Genomic DNA, 19,700 nt, shown 5'->3' with positions numbered 1-19,700 from the left:
ATCTATGAACTAGAGGATTGATATAGGCTGTTCATTGAAACACTCACAACGTGTTTTTGATCTTCTCCATATTTACTAATCATGGCACCTTAAAAAAATACAAATAGACCCCTCATTTTTTCCAAAGGAGGAAGAGAAAAAAAAAACAAAAAAAACAAAAGGATCTCTATTGCTTTCACAAGCTTGCACCACCAGTCAGATATTTTCTTGACCACTGATTGTCGCTAGACTCCGACCAACGTTCGTCGTCGGACTTCTAGCTATTCATTGGTTTTTGTTGGATCTTTTCCCAACAATCAAACATTTCCAAACATCTACCCAACAACTGATGAATTCTTAATCTCCAGCCATCGTTAAACATTATTGGAATATTCTCTGTTATTCAATCAAGATCAAGGGGACCAATATTTGAAAGTCTTGAAATCTCTTTAGCATATTGTCTTCTCCCTTATATTGATTTAAGGGATGAGTTGACATCATCCAACAACAGTTCTTTTGACCTCAATCATCTGCCAACTACGATCATTCTGACAAACGTCACCAGCCGACTACGATCCGTTTGACCACCATCGCAGATCAACTACAATCTTTCTCACCGATGTGACTCGTCGAATACGGTCCTTCCAACAATCGTCGTCAGCCTACTATGATCCCTCTGACCACCATAGCTCGCTGAATAAGATCCACTCCGACCTTTGTTGCTTACTGACTAAGCTCCCTTTGACCTTTGTCACTCGTCGACTATGATCCACTCCGAACACAATCACCCTGCTAGCTATGATACCTCAAACCTCCAAATACGATCCCTCTGACCGTTGTCGCTCGACTACGATCATACTGGCCAAACAAGCAGGCCAACACTTTCCTTAGAACAACTCTCATGTCATAGGATTCTTTCAACTCTAACTATATATTGTGCTTGTCACATTATGACAATGTCTTCCCCCGAGGAAGGACATAACGTGTAATGAACCCCAAATACTAGTAGAACCATTTCAACTAGACAAGACCCCATAGGTTTCCCCCTTTTTAGGGTTTTCCATGTATTGTTGAGATGAGGATATGCTCAGGTGGATGAGTGGATTTATTCTTAGAGACTGGATACAAAATGAAAATATCCGTGAAAAGGTTTGAGTAGCTCCAATAACATATAAGATTAAAGAGAGTCACCTTATATGATTTGGTCATGTAAAATGGCGGCCTTCTAATGACCATGTTAGGAGAGTATATGTATTAGATTTGACCTATGTTAATAAAGGTAGAGGTAAACCTAAAAATATTTGGTTAGAAAATATTAGAAATGACATTTCTTTATTATAATTTAAATGAGAATCTGACTCTTAATATGATGCAATTAAGAAAAAAAAATTTACGTAATCAACCCCATGTAATGGGACAAAGAAATTATTTGTGTGATTCAAACATCATGAAAAAAATTATATATTTGCAAACAACATTAATAAAATGTTGAGATCCAAATATGAGATACTTATGTCATTAAATTATAAAACATAGACATGTATTAACATATTATACATATCAAAATTGATGACATTTTTCTGCACCTTGAACTTGAGAGCCCCTCTAAGCCATCCAACAGCTCCCTGTCTTTCCTCGATGACCCACACAATCAAAGCAATCTTTCAGAATATCATAAATAGGAGCATAATGTGTAATTTAAATAAATTAGCAATAGGATTATGTGTCTAAAAATAATTAAAAAGAAGCAAACTAGCCAAATAGAATAATGCATTCTAAAGAATGCGATAAATGATTTGGTGCATTCAGCCTAGTCAATCGGATTAAATTTTAAAAATATTGTAACAATGCGTTAAATAGTTTGTAGCATTTGTAGCAATGCGCCAAACAGTTTGTCGCATCATAAATACGCCAAACAGTTTGGTGCATTCAATATAATGTACAATTTTGTTTGACTAATTTGCTTCTTTTTAAATTTTATTAGATATTTTATTCTTATTCCTAATTTAATTAAACATCATGCCATTCTTAAATAAAATCTGCAATCCTATACACTTCTTAGTCTCGTTTAATCAAGTTAAATTTGCTCATCTCAGCACTAAGGTTTTTTTTTTTGGATGAATTTTGTCATAAAAAATTGCTTTAATAATTAGTCAGAAAACTGTCTCAAACGAAGCCTTGAGATAGCTTTTGTACTGCTTTTTAAAATGGTTTTCTACATAAAAAATTTCAAATGCAAAATATTTTTGTACTAAAAAACTATTTTAAAAAGCAAGAAGAAAGCCTACTTTTTTTCATGCTTTTAAAAAAAAAATTTAGTAAAAAATAACGTAAATCACCATAAAATATCCCTTTCGTTAGTTTAGCATTGACATATTTTTAATTATAACTTTGAATTGATCAAATATAATTATAAGAATTTAAAATTATTTTTTAAATATAAAAATATTAAACTGCAACATCTCATTATCAATTTTTTAAATATAAATTCAATATCACAAACACCAACTAGTAGCTAGCCGGCTCTGATGCTACTCTTTTTTTTTTTTTTTCTATAATCCAAAAAAATTCATTAAAATAAAATATAGCAAACTCCGTCGTAATTCCATCCCTTTTTTCGTCAGAGATTATTACGTGCGGAGTCTGAACGTAGAGGACCATTCAATTTTATGACTATGAATAATTCATAATTATAAAATCAAATAATTCTCTGTATTTAAATTTCACACGTAATAATCTGTCATATACAAAATAACTATATTTTTTTCAAATATAATAATTTTTCAGTTTCCGCACACCAGATCAAGTGATCATCCAGATTCCCCATTTGGATCCTTTCAATTATCCTCAGCATTTTCTTTATACCATCCTATGTACATATCTAACATTCAAAACTTTAATATTACACATATATCACTTTATATTATTTTAATATCAAATATGTCACTCATATTTTCTTCCTAGCACTTATATATTTCATTTCTACCGCTCATATTTGACATGAAAATGAACTAATGATGATATGTATGTAATATTAAAGTTTAGATGTTAAATATGTAAATAGAGTATTATGAAGTGGTATGCATGTAAATCTCTCTTATTTATTTCACTTAAACCCTGCCTTCACGTCCGCTCCGCATGCCTATCATCTCCAGTTCAAACTTAAAAAGCTCACTCCATATGCAGTCGCACCACTCCAACATTTGACCTCCAAAAACGACCTACTTCTTCACGTCGAAGGTTTCTACCATTTCCATTTCCATTTCTTGGAGCACCGAAAAAAAAACGGCAAGGGCGCTGACCCCCGCCCCCACAGCCACGCTGCCGGCCTCTCGGAAGGCCGCGGCGCTTTACCTTCTCGAGAACGAAATCAAATACAGCTTTTTATACTCTATCTCTCTCTCCCTATCTCGATTCGCTTCTCCTGTCCCAAGGCAACTTCATCTGCTTCTCCGCCCAGCAATTCTTTAGTTTTCTTGATAGCTTTTCCGCAGCAGAGGCAACCTTTCTCTGCTTCACACCCAGAAAGGTTGCAATCTCGTTGCGGATTGAGGCGATTACTGTTCTCTTGACGTTTTATTGGGATTTCGAATCGCATTGCCTTGCTTCGACAACTAGGGCTTACAAAATTTGAACTTTTTTTCTCTGGGGACCGTACCAAATAGACACTTTTTTTTCATAATTTTGTGGCGGCTGTTTCTTGATCTGGTATCGAAGTTTTGCCAGTGTTTCCATGGCCAACGGCGGCGCCAACCTTCGCTGCAACTGCTACAAAGTCCCGGGGCTCTCTACCCCAATCCTCGAAACATCGCGCATCTCATACCTTGGCGATCGCTACGTTCTCGGTGAACAGCTGGGGTGGGGTCAGTTCGGTGTGATTTGCGCTTGTACCGATTTAGTCACCGGCGAGATCCTCGCGTGCAAGTCCATCGCCAAAGACCGTCTCATTTCTGCAGACGACGTACGCAGCGTCAAACTCGAGATTGAGGTCATGATGCGGCTCTCCGGCCACCCCAACGTCGTCAACCTCAAGGCAGTCTACGAGGAAGCGGACTATGTGCATTTGGTCATGGAACTCTGCGCCGGTGGTGAGCTATTCCACCGCATCGAGAAACACGGCCGCTTTTCCGAGCGAGAGGCGGCTGTCCTCTTCCGGGACCTAATGGAGGTCGTTATGTACTGCCATGACAGCGGGATTGTTCATCGCGATCTAAAGCCAGAAAACATTCTTCTCGCCACCAAGTCACCATCTTCTCCAATAAAGCTCGCTGATTTCGGTCTTGCTACTTATATCAAGCCTGGTATGCTATGGAACAGTGGAGGTTTGCTGATTATGTGTTTGATGTTTTGTTCTGAATGAAAAATTATTGAATTTTGCAGGGCAGAGCTTGTATGGGACTGTGGGAAGCCCGTTCTATATTGCACCGGAGGTATTGGCTGGGGGTTACAATCAAGCAGCCGATGTTTGGAGTGCAGGGGTTATTCTCTATATTCTTCTGAGCGGGATGCCGCCGTTTTGGGGAAAGACAAAGTCAAGAATCTTTAATGCCGTGAGATCCGCTGAGCTGCTGTTCCCCTCTGATCCATGGAATGAGGTGTCAGACTCTGCAAAGGAATTAGTGACTCGAATGCTTTGCAGGGATTCAGTTCGGAGATTAACAGCCAAGCAGGTTCTAGGTATGCGCAAATCATCGTTTTACCGATTATATTTAAAGTTAAGGAGATGTTTGGCTACCAGTTAGGATTTAGTGAATCCTGTAAATTCAGATTTACAAATTCTGGAGAGAGTTTGCTAAATACTGATAAATCGTTGATATTTATTTTATGACTTAAGGTTTGTGTGAGAGAGAAATTCTTGAATCCTTTTAAGTTCCGTGTATGGTGTGATCTTACAATTTCTGTATTTAGCCAATAATGTGTGACTGAAATGGAATTTATCCAAATAATAGGGTTTAAAGTTCCTAGAATTCTCATATCCTTGCATTCAAATTCATATGGTATTAATAAATGTTTTCCTTTATTTCCAGAACACTCATGGATAAACCATTATGCTCAGAAGTTGCAAGGTGTTGATGTACATGGAAAATTGACAGCTTTTGGGCGAGAAGACTTGAGGAATTCTTTCTCAGCTCCAATCATGGCAGCAAGCCGAGACTTGAGTTTCAGCTTCAGCCCACCAGTTCAGATGGAAAACCAACAAGATCATTCTTCACCAACTTCCACTTGTTTAACATCCTTTTCTCCCTTCCATGGCAATGCTAGTGCTTCTTCTCCTACTACTGGATTCTCCTTCCACAGCTGTAGCCACTCTAGCAGCACAGGTTTTTCACCTTCGGCTTCATTGATGCCGAACTTCTCATTCTACAGCCCTCCCCCAATTCAGCAAGAAAGCCTGTTCGATTTCACAACCAAGGAAATTATATCAAGTGGTAATTTTCTTAATTCTTTTCTTCTTTTATTGTATTATTTTACCCAATTGACGAAATGAAAGCTGATTCATCACTGCCCATTTGTTTCAGGCTCCAGTAATTTCAAGCTCTTGGAATCTGTTCTGTGCAAGGAAGCTGAAGTCAGTAAGGGTCTGGCCTGCACGTCTAAGGCCATCGGTCGTCACAGCAAGAGGAACCATACCATTGGAATGGGCGAGCTCGAGCAGCTTGATCTCATGGTATCTGAATCGGTTATACGATGGGCCTCCTGTGTGCATCTAACTGAAGCAATGTCTCTCAGGTCGTCGCTTGTTTTCTGATGATCATCGCAGATGCAAGAATTGTATTGATGTACTGCTTTGCCATTGCTGCATTGCCCAAGTCTATAATACTTTTCTGGTTGTGCTGCTACTGTGTTTTGAGCAATTCCTACTGAGAAATACCTGTCCAGTAACTGTATTTTGACGAAGGCTTCCTGCAATATATGATTTTGCCAAATTTTAGTCATCTCTTTTGCATTTCAATCTTGAGATGAGATATGTGTTGGTGATTGAACTTCTGGAGATGCTAAGTATCTTATGTGAATGCTAAATATCATATTTTTCATGTCTTAACAAAATGCTCCCATGTTCATTTAAGTGCTCTTCGTAGTGGCTGTTACTTTTCCTTGTAGTAAAAATTTCTTAATTCAACTATGTTATAGAAATTTGCTCTGCCAGCCAATTGATGTGAATCATGTGGAGTTATTGGAATGACCCTCCAACCACTTGGAGTTATGCATTGGTTGGTCCTCTGATAATTGTAGTATGACTACAGTCCTCTAAACACCATCGTTCGACTTTGGTGATTTAATCACTATCATCCAACTAAGATCCTTCAACCATTGGTGCCCTCTTATGATCCTTCAACCACTATTGTCTATTCACAGTCCTCTAACTATTGACAGTCAAATACGATCATCCAACAACCGTTCACCTACTACGGTCCTCTGGCCACTATAGACTGACTACGATCTTCGGACCTCCATTGTTCCATTATGATCCTCAGACCACCATTGTTTGAGTATAGTTTCTTGACCACTATCGACCTTATACGATCATTCAATCAACATCACCCTCCTACAATCTTCAACTACTTTAACGATCTTATGTCCTGAGATCACCATCATTGAATTATAGCTCCTTAAAGTAGAACAATTAAACTATTAACAAATGTTCTTTTGAAGACAACTATCATACTATTAACAATTAAACAATTAAACCATGATTGTTGCCAAGCAATTTATTTCATACAATGTTTTTATATGCATCCAATGCAACCTTGTTGACAACCATCTTTATTAAAGTTTCTACCAAACATAAGAATTTTTTCAAGTTTGTAATGAGTTCTATACCATATGCAAAATCCTCAGTTGAACTTCTACTCTTTCGACAATGTCACCGTCATCACCACAAAATGGAAGTAAGGGTTTACGGATGGACTAATTTTCACATTTGATTTGAGATTCACATGGCATATTTCCCCACTTAATCAAGTTATGATTGATCATAAGGGGTTTTGACGTCATCGATTATTGCTACGACAAATAGCCTTAAATAAGTCAAATTTTATTATAGTATTTAAGCGTCTTAATAATATCAAAATTAATTTATCTTAGAAACACTGGATTCATCTTATTATGAAGCTCAATTTATCTATAAATATGTGAGATTTGAAGATTGTTCGGTCCTCCAAATAATATATTAAAATGGTTAATTATATTTCAATTTATTGATCTAAGCTCAATCAGACTTTGGTCGTATTGCTCTTGGCGTTGATAGGTTTGTCTTGTCAAGATATTTATTATTATAATTTTTTCTTTTTAGTATTGTATTTTTCAATTTTCCAATAATTATAATCAAGTTTAATGCTCACAATAGTGTTCCGTTTGATTGGCTATAACGAAATATTATCACTAATTTTACTTGGATCATTTAATTCATAAAAAATTTTAGTTTCCTTCCACTTTGATTTGAAAGTAGTTTGATTGGCTCTATTTTTGAATTTTAGAACTAAAACTAATTAGCTCAGTTAATTAGTCATTAATCAAACTCATCAAACCAAACATATGCACATCCCTTGTTTTAAATTTCAACACTTGCAAATACAATTTAAAATAAAAAAAAAATATTCCTTGTCAATTAATTTCATCACTGCAAATTACAACTACATCAATCATTGAAGATATTTGAAGCATTATTTCCCTATAAAATAACATTTAAAACAAACTTTATAAAAAAAAAATTTTTTTGATGCAATCTTGCACTGAAGAAGTTAAGTGATAATCCCAAAGCCAGAAACCAAGAAGCCACCTTCTATTTTTCCTAAATTTCAAACCAAAGCTGCCTTCTCTTCTTTTTCTTTCAGCTCATCTTCTTCCAACGGCTGCTTTGGCTTTAGGGAAATGTAACTGTTATTCTTATACTCTGGTAAAAGCTTCAAGACAATGCCCATGGCGATAAGCAGAAGCCCAGTGCCGTGCTGCTCTGTCATTGGCTTTGTAAATATCAAATATGAGAGGAGAAGAGTTACTGCTTTTCTTGCAGTTGTTACCTGTAAAACACCATGGAATGAGGAGAAAACACAACTGGCAACAGAAAAGTTTCTGAATAATTTTGGAAGAAGATTGAATTAACCCACCATGGCTGTTGTTGCTGCGCCGAAAATGGCGATGAGAGATAAGACAGAGATCTGACCAACAAAGGTCGCCATTGCTTCAAAAACCAGCACAGCATAGACATACAGATGCTGTATGTAGAAATTCTCACTGTAAGAAGCATTTAATTGTAAAACTAATGCTCATGTTCTTATTATTGAGAGATTGCTATCTGCGGATATCAGATGGGAGAGAACTATCCGATTTTTTCTCTATCTACAGTAAAAGCATAGTTACTGTAGCAAATGTGCTTTGACTGTGCTTTTACTGTAGACAGAGAGAAATCCGGAAGTTTCTCTCCGTCCGCACACAATAAAAAGTCCTTACTATTAGGGTCTTTGGTTTTGTGATACTCAGAGAAAAGCGAACTTTTCTTTTTTACATGTATCCAATAAATACGATAAAATACAGCAACCATTTCCTCAATATTAATTAATTGCAGTATTCAGAAAATAAATTTTGATCTTTGAAAAATTCAAGAAATAATAAAAAATATCTTATTAAAATAAATATATAGATATCATTTGATCATTTCGTACCAAATGCTCAGTCCATCACAAAGAAAGAGACCATCAAAGCTGGCATTAGAATCTCTTAGACATAAATAATTAACAAAACCACTAAGAACCGGAAGAGAAATCCATTATGCAAGGAAATAGCATTAATTAACATAAATAAAAAATTATTTTATTTTATATTTTGCAGCTTTTAATAATTTCCAATTACTTCCCCATAAACTTAGGCTTTAACTGATAAAAATTTATAATTTTTTTCTCACATCAAAGTTCTGATAAGATATTAAAACCTATTATATAAAACTTTTGACCGTTGATGCTCTCCACTCCTTTGTTTGATCTCCAAACCTTGCGTTTGTATCTATCATGATATCGAATAAATTAATAATTATATTAGCAATTGACAATTACATTAATGGTAATATATTACTTAGCTTTACATCTCTAACACGTCATGATTTTTTAAAGTCATCTGCAATATAAAATTGTCAAACATGTAATTTACAGCGCAATTTAATGTTTTGCAGTACTACCAATATGGAGAAATTATATTCTGCCTTATATGTAATTCTTGATTTAGGATTCATTTGGGACAGCTTTTTTACTATTTTTTAAAGTAATTTTTTAGTATAAAAAATTTAAAAGTGTAAGAAAACCGTATCATACGAAGCTTTATTATAAAGAAAAACAAGAATGCAATAAATAAATTACCTCTGAGCATGACTTCCAGGCCTTGAAAAGCTCCCCGGTTAAAATCATGGGAGGAATCAGCATAGGAAGCCCAACAACCGTGGAGCAGAAAAGCATCTCCATCTAAAAAGGAAAAAAAAAATCACATTTTTATATGAAGAAATATGCATATTAAACCAAATCAAATCAACAAATCTTAACAAAAAAAATATTTGAAATCACCTGAGTTGTTTCGGGATTCACAGTAAAGATTGCTTCTTGCAGATTTCCAAGAAAAGCATCCATTACTAGAGCTCCGACAACCATTACAACACCAATAAAGCTAAAATTTGGTGAGGTCTGAGCATCAGCAAGCGTGAAGAAGATTAATCCCACAACAAGAAAAATTGCAGAGATATATTCATGTAATGGATACTTCCTTCGAAGTCCGGGAATGAAAGCTCCCATTACCATTACAGGCAATACCTATAAAATTCTTTAATAGTTAAGGAAAGAAAATTATTTACTTGTAAATAGCGGTGGGATTAAATTTGAAGGGAAATTACCTTAGTTGATTTGAACATAAGCTGAGCAGGATAGTTCAAGAAGGCGAGAGAACCCTTTGTTAGCCCATGAGAACCCATTAAGACAGCAGAAAGCTTTATATAAGTCTTCCATGGATTCACCATATGCTTTGAGCTGAATCCCTGTAAGTATATGAGGCCAAGATAAACGAATCCCTGTACAAAAGTGAAGTACCAGCCATAGCTGAAACAAGAGCAGAAGCAGGATGAGAAGAGAAGATCAGAGACTGGATAAACAGTTGGGTGGATGAAGAAAGTTTTACCTGAATTGCAAACGGTTGTAAACGTATTCCTGAAACAGGGGAAAGGAATAAAGATTGTAAATTTATGATCAAGCAAGAATAAAGATTGAATCTTTGGATAGAATTCTGATTAATTACTTCGCAGATCCCATTGACTAGATAGCCGAAGAAGAAACCAGAGGAGCAAATGAGGAATTGCTGCCATTTGGGTCTGTCTGTAAGAGATATTCCGAAGAGAGACCTTCCCTGTAATTCTTCTTTCTTCATCTGTTCTTTGTTTCTCCAATCTCTCTTCACTTCTCTTGCCTTATTGAAGAAAACAAGCAAGAAAGTAAAAAAGATAGAAAAGGAAGAAGAATCAAGCCATGGAAGAGTCTCTCTCTCTCTCTCTCTCTCTCTCTCTCTCTCTCTTTCTCTTCTCTCACGCTTTCTCAGGTTTTTATGGCAGGAAGCGAAATTGGCAATCGGGAGAGTTAACAGAACAATTTGTAAAATTTGCATATTTAATTACTATAATTTCATATTGGGATTGTCGGTGCAGACACCGCCGCATTGTATGTTGACCGGTAAATCAGGAACCGTCCGTTTGATTTAACGAGATTGGATTGGATGATTTATGAAATTATAGGTTCATTGATCACCGTTGAATTTATTTTGAATAGGAAACAGGGCCCGGTAAACGGAAACGAATCGCCGCCGCCACGTGGGAAAAGGTAGCTTTCTGTTATTTAGAATTCTGGTATTTTTATGTACACTCGTTAATTATTACACCGAGTTCCATTACCGGTGATATTTTGGTGAGCAATGTTTTGGTCAAAATATGAGGTCCGAATACCTAGTACCGAAACATAGCACGTTTGATTTTTTTTTTTAATTGGGGGATTAAGCTGCATAATACCTAAAATGAATATTTATATAAAATTAAGATTTAAAATGTATTAGTTACTAATATAATAATTTAAAATCTTAAATAATAATTAAAATATATTTATTTTAATTTTAGTCAACACCATCACTTCATCCTTGCGATCTCCATCCTATACCAAATGAACCAATTAAGGTACATAAGTTTTCCTCGGCTTTCTTTGATATATAGCAAGAAGAAAAAAATGACAATAATTGAAGGTGAAGATGGAAATAGGGGGTAAATGAGTCAAGTCGAGTTCGAGTCATGCTTAATTCAAATTTGGCTTGTTGGCCAAATCGCGAGCTCTAAGTCAAGCTCGAGCTCAAATGGCTGCTCGAACTCGGCTCGGGGCAGTGGATGCAAGCTCGTGACCCAGCTCTCATGGTGTGCTCCAACGGGTCGACGTTTGCTTCCGCTATCGCGGTTAGTTTTCGTTTTGGGTTCTGCCTTCTGCGGTTTTGCATTCCACTTATGTGTTCGCGCTTCCGCTTTCGCGTCTGAGGTTTTGCCTTCAACTTATGCATCCATATTCACTATCCATGCTTCCACGTCTAAGGTTCCGCCTTTAGCTTCGGCTTTTGTGGAAAATGCATGTGCAAGATTTGAATCTATACCTTATGAGTTATGACTCAATTTGTAATATATTTGTCATAGAAAACCTGACTTATTCTTAATTAGTTGATAGCGCAATCTTCATTGCCATGCTCCAAGATGCATAATTTCTGTCAAACAAATAGAAAATAGGGAAGAATATAAAAGAGGAAAGCTATTTTATTATCTTATCATCTTCATATGTTAAAAGGTTCGAGCCCATTGATTTATTGAAATTTATTGAAAAAAAAAAGTTTAAGAGATTCACAGAAAAGAGCAATAGATTCAAATCTTGTTGCATGTGTTTGATGTACACTTAAATCTGTTTGGATCGATATGTGACACTCATTTTCAATCTCATTCACATTCATGTCATGGAATTTTTGTGCCCACTTATTCACATTACCGGGTCCACTACTTGCTCGGTTAGGCACCTCGATCACTTTTATTTGCAAGGCATATGGACGAATTATTAATGCTGTATGAATGATTGTTGAAAGAATTTAAGGTACGACGGTCTTACATCATATGCATGTCTCGATCGCGCCTAATTGTATTCACTAGACATGCATGTATATTTATTATTATTTTAACAACATTTATATATAATGCCAAATAATTTTTTCTCTAAAAATTCTTACATTATGTCATCCTAAATAACATTATATTATTTAGACAAAAACATATTACATTGTTATTAATATTATCTATGCCAAATATCTCCTTAGTAATGTAGTATATATCATGATATTCTTTAGTTTGTGGTAGTGAATGTTCAATTGAATAATTTTATTTTTGAATAGTTTAACGTTAATATCCTGCCCTCCCAAGCTTGTCATCACTTTTATTCAAAACAAAAAAATGAAAGAGAGAGATAGTACGTACTAAAAAGTGTGTTATGAAGCATTAGTACTATACAATTCAAGTCCATCATAATGAAAGAAAAAACAAACTTATTAATTGATACAAAATGGTTTGTAATTTAGCTAAGGCTTTATCTTTATATTGTACGTCTTTCGAGCAGGTGGGCATAGAGGATTCAGCTTTGTCATCTGGACAGTCAAGGAGAAGGTTGAGGGTGAATTCCCCTACATAAAATTGCATTACTATAGTTTGAACAAAGAACAAGGTTGTTCACAAATATAAAGTCTACTTTGAAGTCAATTATGAATTATAGAATATGTCATTATGTATATGTACGTATGTATCCATAGAAACATAGATGAATGAAGTAAAATTCATTTTTTTTTTTTAATTTGGGGATTTTTTGGCGGTAGATCGTTATAGGAGCGGTTATGTCCGCTTTAATTATGGAACAATGTAGCGATTAAGACCGCTGCTAGTTTCAATTCTACCCCGCCGGTTCTAAAATCTAAGCTGAATGTCTTTGCAGCGCATTATAATCACGGTGGACATCCAACGGTTATAAAACCGCTACAAAAATTTTAGCGGCGGGTAAAACTGCCGGGAAAAGCCTAAATTTGTGCTGCGAAAATCTGATTTTTTTGGTAGTGGTAGTGAGGCCATTAGGCCAAAGTAGATAATACATTGATAATTAAGAATTTGAGCAGTTATGCAGTGGTATCATTGAAATACAATAGTCAGAAGATGTGAATTAAGTATCATACATGATAAAGTGATATGTTATGGGAGCCACCTCTAGAACCTTATATAGAATATATAGTGCTATATGGTGGAGGCAACACTTGAACTTATAGGGGCCACATCTAGAATCATATATGTCATACCCTACCACCGAGCCTAGAAGAAAATCACAAGAATCAAATGATACGGTGCGATTTAAATAAAATTTTAAAAAATAATTTCAAAGCAGTGAGAATATAAGACTTCAATAATTTGTGTCCAACAATAAAATATCCTAGCATCTAAACCCAAAGTTATACTAACTAACCACCAAATCTAATGAAATTTCACTATACAATTAAATCAATTAGACAACTTTAACATTAAATACATATCAAAGATGAACCTAATGCAATAACCTAGAAGTCTGAATGAAACAGCTCAAACTAGCAAACCTGAAATCATGAAGTAATAGGTGTGAGTTTACAAGAAACAAACTAAGTAGGTGAAACCCAACTAAGTAAAACATAAACAACATGGCATGAGCATAAATATGTGCAAAGGAAAGAACATAAGTAGAAATAATGCATATGATATGAGATTGTTGAATATACATACTTCATTTATGAAAGCTAGCAGAACTCACAAAGAATTATTTGTCAACTAATAAACATTGCATTCAAATGCAAACTCATTCACTTATAAGCATGTGATATATATACATCAACTAATGACTCATTAGTTGTTTATTTTATATGTATATCTATATATAAATATTTATAGTTGGTTTACTACAATACCTGGCCGGGAAAGGTAAGCACCAATCCGAAGAAAATCCAATTATTTCCTATAAAGTCGTCATTGTAAGGACTCATTGGTCCGACTAGCCAATATATAATACGGTTAATAGTGCATCAAATGCACACGATTGTATTATATACATATTGTATGTTAGTAATAGTGCTTAACAAATATTATAACATAATTAAGCTCAGTTGTATGCAGTACAAAATTTATGATTTGTATAGACTATAGTTATTTAAAGCAATCAGAATAAAGTAGGTGAACTATTCATAAAATTGTGCAATAATCAACATGACAACGCTAACTATCAGATCATGTTAAGATAAAGATAGCAACATGCAATGCTATAAATGAATTATCACATATTACATATACATTTTTTACATGCAATGAGTAGCAAGGGTTAGATCCCCAACAAGAAAAGATATATTTATCTCTTACTCAATAAAGAGTCACCTACCAAATGTAGATCGTAAGTAGCCCAGCACTTTGATCACGCACTGATCTTCTCAATACAACATGTGGTGATCCAAAAGAAAACCTTATTTTTATAAGAATTTAAATCAATGATGCATTCAAGACATTGCACATTAAAACATTAAATAACTACAACGATCAATAAAATATATTTTTTAAATGAATAATTCTACAATCTATCTTTCAATTGTTAATTTCTATGTTGAATATCATTGATCAAGACCTTATGAAATCCCTAATACCCTTTTTAAGATTCCTTCTAACCAGCACCTTAAATCGATTTTAACTATATAAATTTTATACAAACAAAATATTCGCATATAATCTCTTATAATCTCAAATACTCTTTGGAGATCAAATAATAACTCATGTGAGAAACATACTTTGAGTTGAATGCTAAATCAAGATGATTAAATTTTAAATAAAAAATTAAAAAGATGTTAAATAAGATTTATCTTATTCTAAAGTGAAAATAAAATTTTAAATCTTAAATTCATATATACAAATCACTCAATGTAATCCCTATACTTTTAGATATATGACATCGATGCAACTTTAGGCAATGAAAATATATGAATTACTAATTATTAATGAGGAAAAAAAATAAGGTTAGAGTTTCTACCTCATCTAAATGAACAACAACAACAACAACTTAATGGGAGATCATTGTGGTCTCCTCTTCAAACAATAATTAAATCTTCATCTTCCTTGCAAGTTATTAAACATCAACCTCTTTTAAGCTTCTAATCTTAGAAAAAAGGAGATAATTGTGGTGAAATAAATAAAAATAGGAGAAGAAAGTGTCAATGATTTCTTAGCTTTATGTCACCATCCACTTCTTCGACATCAACAGCCATGAAAGCAAAGCTACCGAATGATGAAACAACCAACACAACCACTTCTTTCTCTTGTTGGAATGTCACGTGCCATGGTAGGTCGTCACCGAACATCACCTTCTCGATCCCTGCTCATACGTCGCATCCGACTTTACGCTCTCTTTCTGGCGGCTTCTCTCCCTCTTTCTCACGCTCATCTCACGCCCTAAGTCTTGATTCTACACTTAGAAGGCACAATCTTTCCTTAATTGAATAGCGGAATGATGTTCGGGTTAGTTCTACTTACACGTGTTTGTGCAGGAGCAATCCTGGGATGACTAACCTCCTCAGAAGTTACACCAAATGGATAAAAATTCGAGGCCATTAGGCCAAAACAGACAATAACTCGATAGTTAAGAGTTCGGGTTGTTACAGGCTATATGACATTGATGGAACTTTAGGCAAGTTGTATTTTTGTTGTTATTTAAAATTTTAATTGTTATATGAGTAAAAAAATAAAAATCTAATGTTAAATGTAATCCTCATATTTTATTTATATTTAAAAGTCTAACCCGTTCAGAGAAGGAATGTTGTTTTCAGTTTAATGTTTGAGAGAGAAAATTTAAAGTTTAGGGTATTTTGATAATTTCCTATTTTATTATTATTCAGTTTCTTAAGAAAAATAAAGTAAATAAACATTTTTGTTAATATATAGAATTTATCCATTGAGTTTGTATAACAAATTTATTGGTGGTTTGTTACTAATTGAGCAGATTCTTTAGCAATAGTGGCTTTTAAGTTTGGTATTTATTCTTTGAGTGTCAATTTTTTGTTAAGGCATTCGTATTGAAATTTTAAATTGGTAAGTTAATATAAAATTTTTTTTTTTACTTTTTTTTTTGCATCTTTTAGGCTTTATTTGGAACAGCTTTTGGTCACTACTTTTTACTGTTTTCAAGAAATTTATGTACTAAAAAATTGCTTTATAAAACAATAAGAAAATCATCTAAAATGATGACTTTCTTACTGCTTTCTGAAACAATCTTTTAGTACAAAATTAATTAAAAAAACTATCCCGATCGAACTTTAGTTTTTCCTCGACGAAAACTTGTTAGATTATCTTTTGATTCAATAAAGTTTCCTTTACAAAACTACCAACACTACCTCTAGCACTCAAAAGCAATTAGAAGTTTTGACAAATTTTCCTTATCAACCCAAAAGTATGTTACTCTTCTAACCTCATTTTCAAAAATCTATTTATAGATCCTATAATGTGCTAATGAGATAATTAACACATGTTTTGTAATTTGTGAGTAAGGAAATTACCTTTTAACTAACAGTTATGATGGAATTGTTATATATGATATGTCAATAGCTTTATCTATTCTTAGAAAACAAATGTAATGACAAATTCTTAGGAACGGTTTTTTTGCTGCTTTTGAAAGCAACTTTTTAGTAAAAAAATTAAGGCTTAGTCAATGCAAGTGAAGTGAATGTATTAATGCTTTCCTTACTAATAGCTTTTTAGCCTCATGCAAAATTAGCAATAGCCATGTTTCTCAAAGGATGTATGCTTATCATCTATGATTATTCAGGTCTTCTCTTTCTTTTTCTATCAAATTAGTTGATATTTAGGTTTTATTCGGGACAGCTTTTTCACTGCTTTCTAAAAAGGTTTTTTTAGTACGAAAATTTTTAATTCAAGAAATATTTTATTAGAAAGCAGAAAAAGCTTTCCCAAATGAAGTCTTAATCTCAATTAGCGTAACTAATTCTATGTAAGTCTATTTGGAATAGTTGTAGTTTTTTATAAAGGTGATTATAAAACTGTTTTAAAAAAAATAATATTTTTGGAAGTCATTGCAGAAAATAGCTTCCTACCATAGAAATTTATTGAAAGTAATGAAAAAATTGTGGCAAAAAAAAAAAAAAGTTTGTTGCAATCTTAAAAGTAAATATGCATTAAAAAAGCTATACCAAATAAAGTCAAAGTTGTTTTGTTAAGGTAAAAATTTAATTTATGTCACCTCTACATTATAAAACTAATTTATATGTCCTCATTAACCAAAAACACAGAGTAGCATTAGAGCAAATAAACTTTAATTATTTATTGCAAGAAACTGCTCTCTCTCTCTCTCTCTCTCTCTCTCTCTCTCTCTCTCTTATCATATAAGCTAGCTACACATAAATTGCATGGCAAAGAGTTTCGAAGAAGAGTTCGGCAATGGGTGGCATTTTATGTGAAAATGTGAACTAAGATGAAGAATTCAACATTAATATTTGTGTTGATTTACACAGAAAAGATAAATAAATAAATATACATTTGTATCTTCTGAAGATAGTTAATATTATACATTGTACTTTATGTTTTCTATATTATATTTATCTTTTATGTTATAAGATGTTAGATTATATGTTTAATTTTGTTGTATTTCAGAATATTCATGATGGCAGAGTGAGAAGTTTAATGTCTTAGTATTGCACCGAGATTTAACACGCATATATAAGAAAAAAGTCGTAAAAAACTTGAGCTTTATATGAAAACCCTAAAATAAGAACAACATCATGCGGTGTAACTTAATTGAAATGATTCAAGCAGTAATTTTCAGCGGTTACAAATGATGATGTTGTCAATTAATTGAGAAGATGTTAATATAATATAATAGATATATAATGTATGTAACACATTTTATGGTAGGTGGTGGAAGAGCCTTATATGATATGGGAGTTGTGTTTAAGAGATTATTTGCTACGTGTTTGGTCATTCTCCTATGAGGAAAAAAAAAACTAGAGGCCAAGAAATCTTGTATAAATACTGTTTCTGGCATAGTCGGCGATGGTGATTGTAGGACCACAATCGAGCAATGATAGCCAGAAGATTATAGTCGGATGACGATGGACCATTGTTCAACAACAATGATCACATGATCATAATATGATGATAGTGCTCAGAGGACCAAAGTCGATGGACCATAGTCGGGCCAAGGCAGTCAAAAGACTATTGATGTGTGATGGTGATTAAAGAAATATATTCGAGCGATAGTGGTCAAAGGATCATTGTCGAGCAATAATGGTCAGCATGCAACAATTGGGCGACGATATTCAACGGTCCTTAGTTGGACAATGGTGGTTGAATGACTATGATCGTGCAATAGTGGTCAAAGGATCACTATTAGATGACGGTGGTTTGAAGATGGAAATAAGACAGCGACAAACCAACTATTATGGTCGAATAACAACGATCGAGCGGTGGGAGGATGGAGGAGGTCCGATGGTATTCCGACGATGGCAGTCAGATGATGACAATTGAAAGGTAATGCAATGGAGGGATTTGATGGTCTTATAGTGGTGAACAAGTGATGGTCTAACAACAATGGTCAAGTGGCAGCAATCAAGAGATGGTTTGGCGAAGGTGTTAACGTTGGAGCTCATGCTTCTTCAAGTCTTTAAGCTCTCTTGAAGCTTTAACCTATGATTTCATGTTGAGAGTGGGAGCATATTTACAATTTTTTGGTGTCGTGTCCTGCAATTATACATAACATTACATGAAGCATCCCACATTTATTTTCAAGATTATAGATCAATCTTTCAACATTTAGATTTCCTAGCGATCTCACAATTAGATAATTTGGTATTTGTTGGATTTATCTCGTCGATGCACTCAATTTAACTATAAACATAAGATATTTGGAGATCATTTAGTCCTTCAATTAATGTGTGTTGAAGCTTTATATTCCACTTCAAGTGCTTCAATTAATGTGTTAGAATATATAATATAGGAACATAAAATTTTATTTTAGGAACCTGACAATATTCCTCTTGTTTATGACCAAAGAATTTGGAGTCATTTTCAAACAGTCGGCCAAACCTTTTTGACTTGTGAAACTTCTGCAAGTACAAAGCTATAATAACGAACAGTTGAGGTTCTATCACTGTTAAATGCAAGCCTGGCCAGCTTTGCCGAGCTCAATGGCAACTGCTTAATTGGAAATTGAGGAGAGCTTTTGTGCCAAAATTAGCGAATTGGGGACCATTTTTGGCTTGATTAGGGTTCATGTGAGCGCATGAGCTATTATCCCCTTTTTATGCAAATGATATGGTTGGAAAAAAAGACTTTTAGCATGAGACTTCCTCAAGCAATATGTATGGTACTTTAGTTTAGTTGGGATCATAAAACTTCTCACTTAAACTTTGTTTTTCTTTAATGTAGAGTAAGGCTTCGTTTGGTATTACTTTCTTATTACTTTTTAAAATAGTTTTCTAGTATAAAAAAATTTTAGTTCAAAAATTTTTTGTACTGAAAAACGGTCTCAAGAAGTAGTAAGAAAGCTATCTCAAACGAAGCCTAAAACATTGGAAGCATTCCTTATTGTTTAAATTGACACTTAAATAACCTTTTTACTTGTGTA

The 19,700-nt window shown here is 34.1% G+C and overlaps 2 protein-coding genes across 3 annotated transcripts; one reads left to right on the top strand and one right to left on the bottom strand.

Moving 5' to 3' along the window:
* Positions 1-3,143: 3,143 nt before the first annotated feature.
* LOC110105130 (calcium-dependent protein kinase 26) lies at positions 3,144-5,915 on the top strand. Its single transcript, XM_020834503.2, has 4 exons — positions 3,144-4,280; positions 4,360-4,656; positions 5,007-5,408; positions 5,499-5,915. Exons 1-4 carry the CDS (start codon positions 3,713-3,715, stop codon positions 5,726-5,728), a joined length of 1,497 nt encoding a protein of 498 aa, XP_020690162.1. The 5' UTR covers positions 3,144-3,712; the 3' UTR covers positions 5,729-5,915.
* A 1,649-nt stretch (positions 5,916-7,564) lies between these two features.
* Positions 7,565-10,569, bottom strand: LOC110105126 (UDP-galactose/UDP-glucose transporter 2). Of its 2 annotated transcripts, none has more exons than XM_020834499.2 (7): positions 10,252-10,569; positions 10,135-10,163; positions 9,854-10,055; positions 9,531-9,773; positions 9,330-9,431; positions 8,088-8,195; positions 7,565-8,000 (listed from the first exon to the last, which is right to left on the bottom strand). In XM_020834499.2, exons 1-7 carry the CDS (start codon positions 10,378-10,380, stop codon positions 7,779-7,781), a joined length of 1,035 nt encoding a protein of 344 aa, XP_020690158.1. In that variant the 5' UTR covers positions 10,381-10,569; the 3' UTR covers positions 7,565-7,778. The 2 variants fall into 2 exon arrangements, with proteins under 2 accessions (XP_020690158.1, XP_028549293.1); XM_028693460.1 differs by having other exon boundaries at positions 9,854-10,027.
* Positions 10,570-19,700: the final 9,131 nt, after the last annotated feature.

This window comes from Dendrobium catenatum, unplaced genomic scaffold (genome assembly GCF_001605985.2).
Source record: "Dendrobium catenatum unplaced genomic scaffold, ASM160598v2 fragScaff_scaffold_292, whole genome shotgun sequence".
Classification (NCBI taxonomy): domain Eukaryota; kingdom Viridiplantae; phylum Streptophyta; class Magnoliopsida; order Asparagales; family Orchidaceae; genus Dendrobium; species Dendrobium catenatum.
The sequence above is the reverse complement of the archived record's forward strand: the minus strand, read 5'-3'. Positions and strand labels throughout refer to the sequence as shown.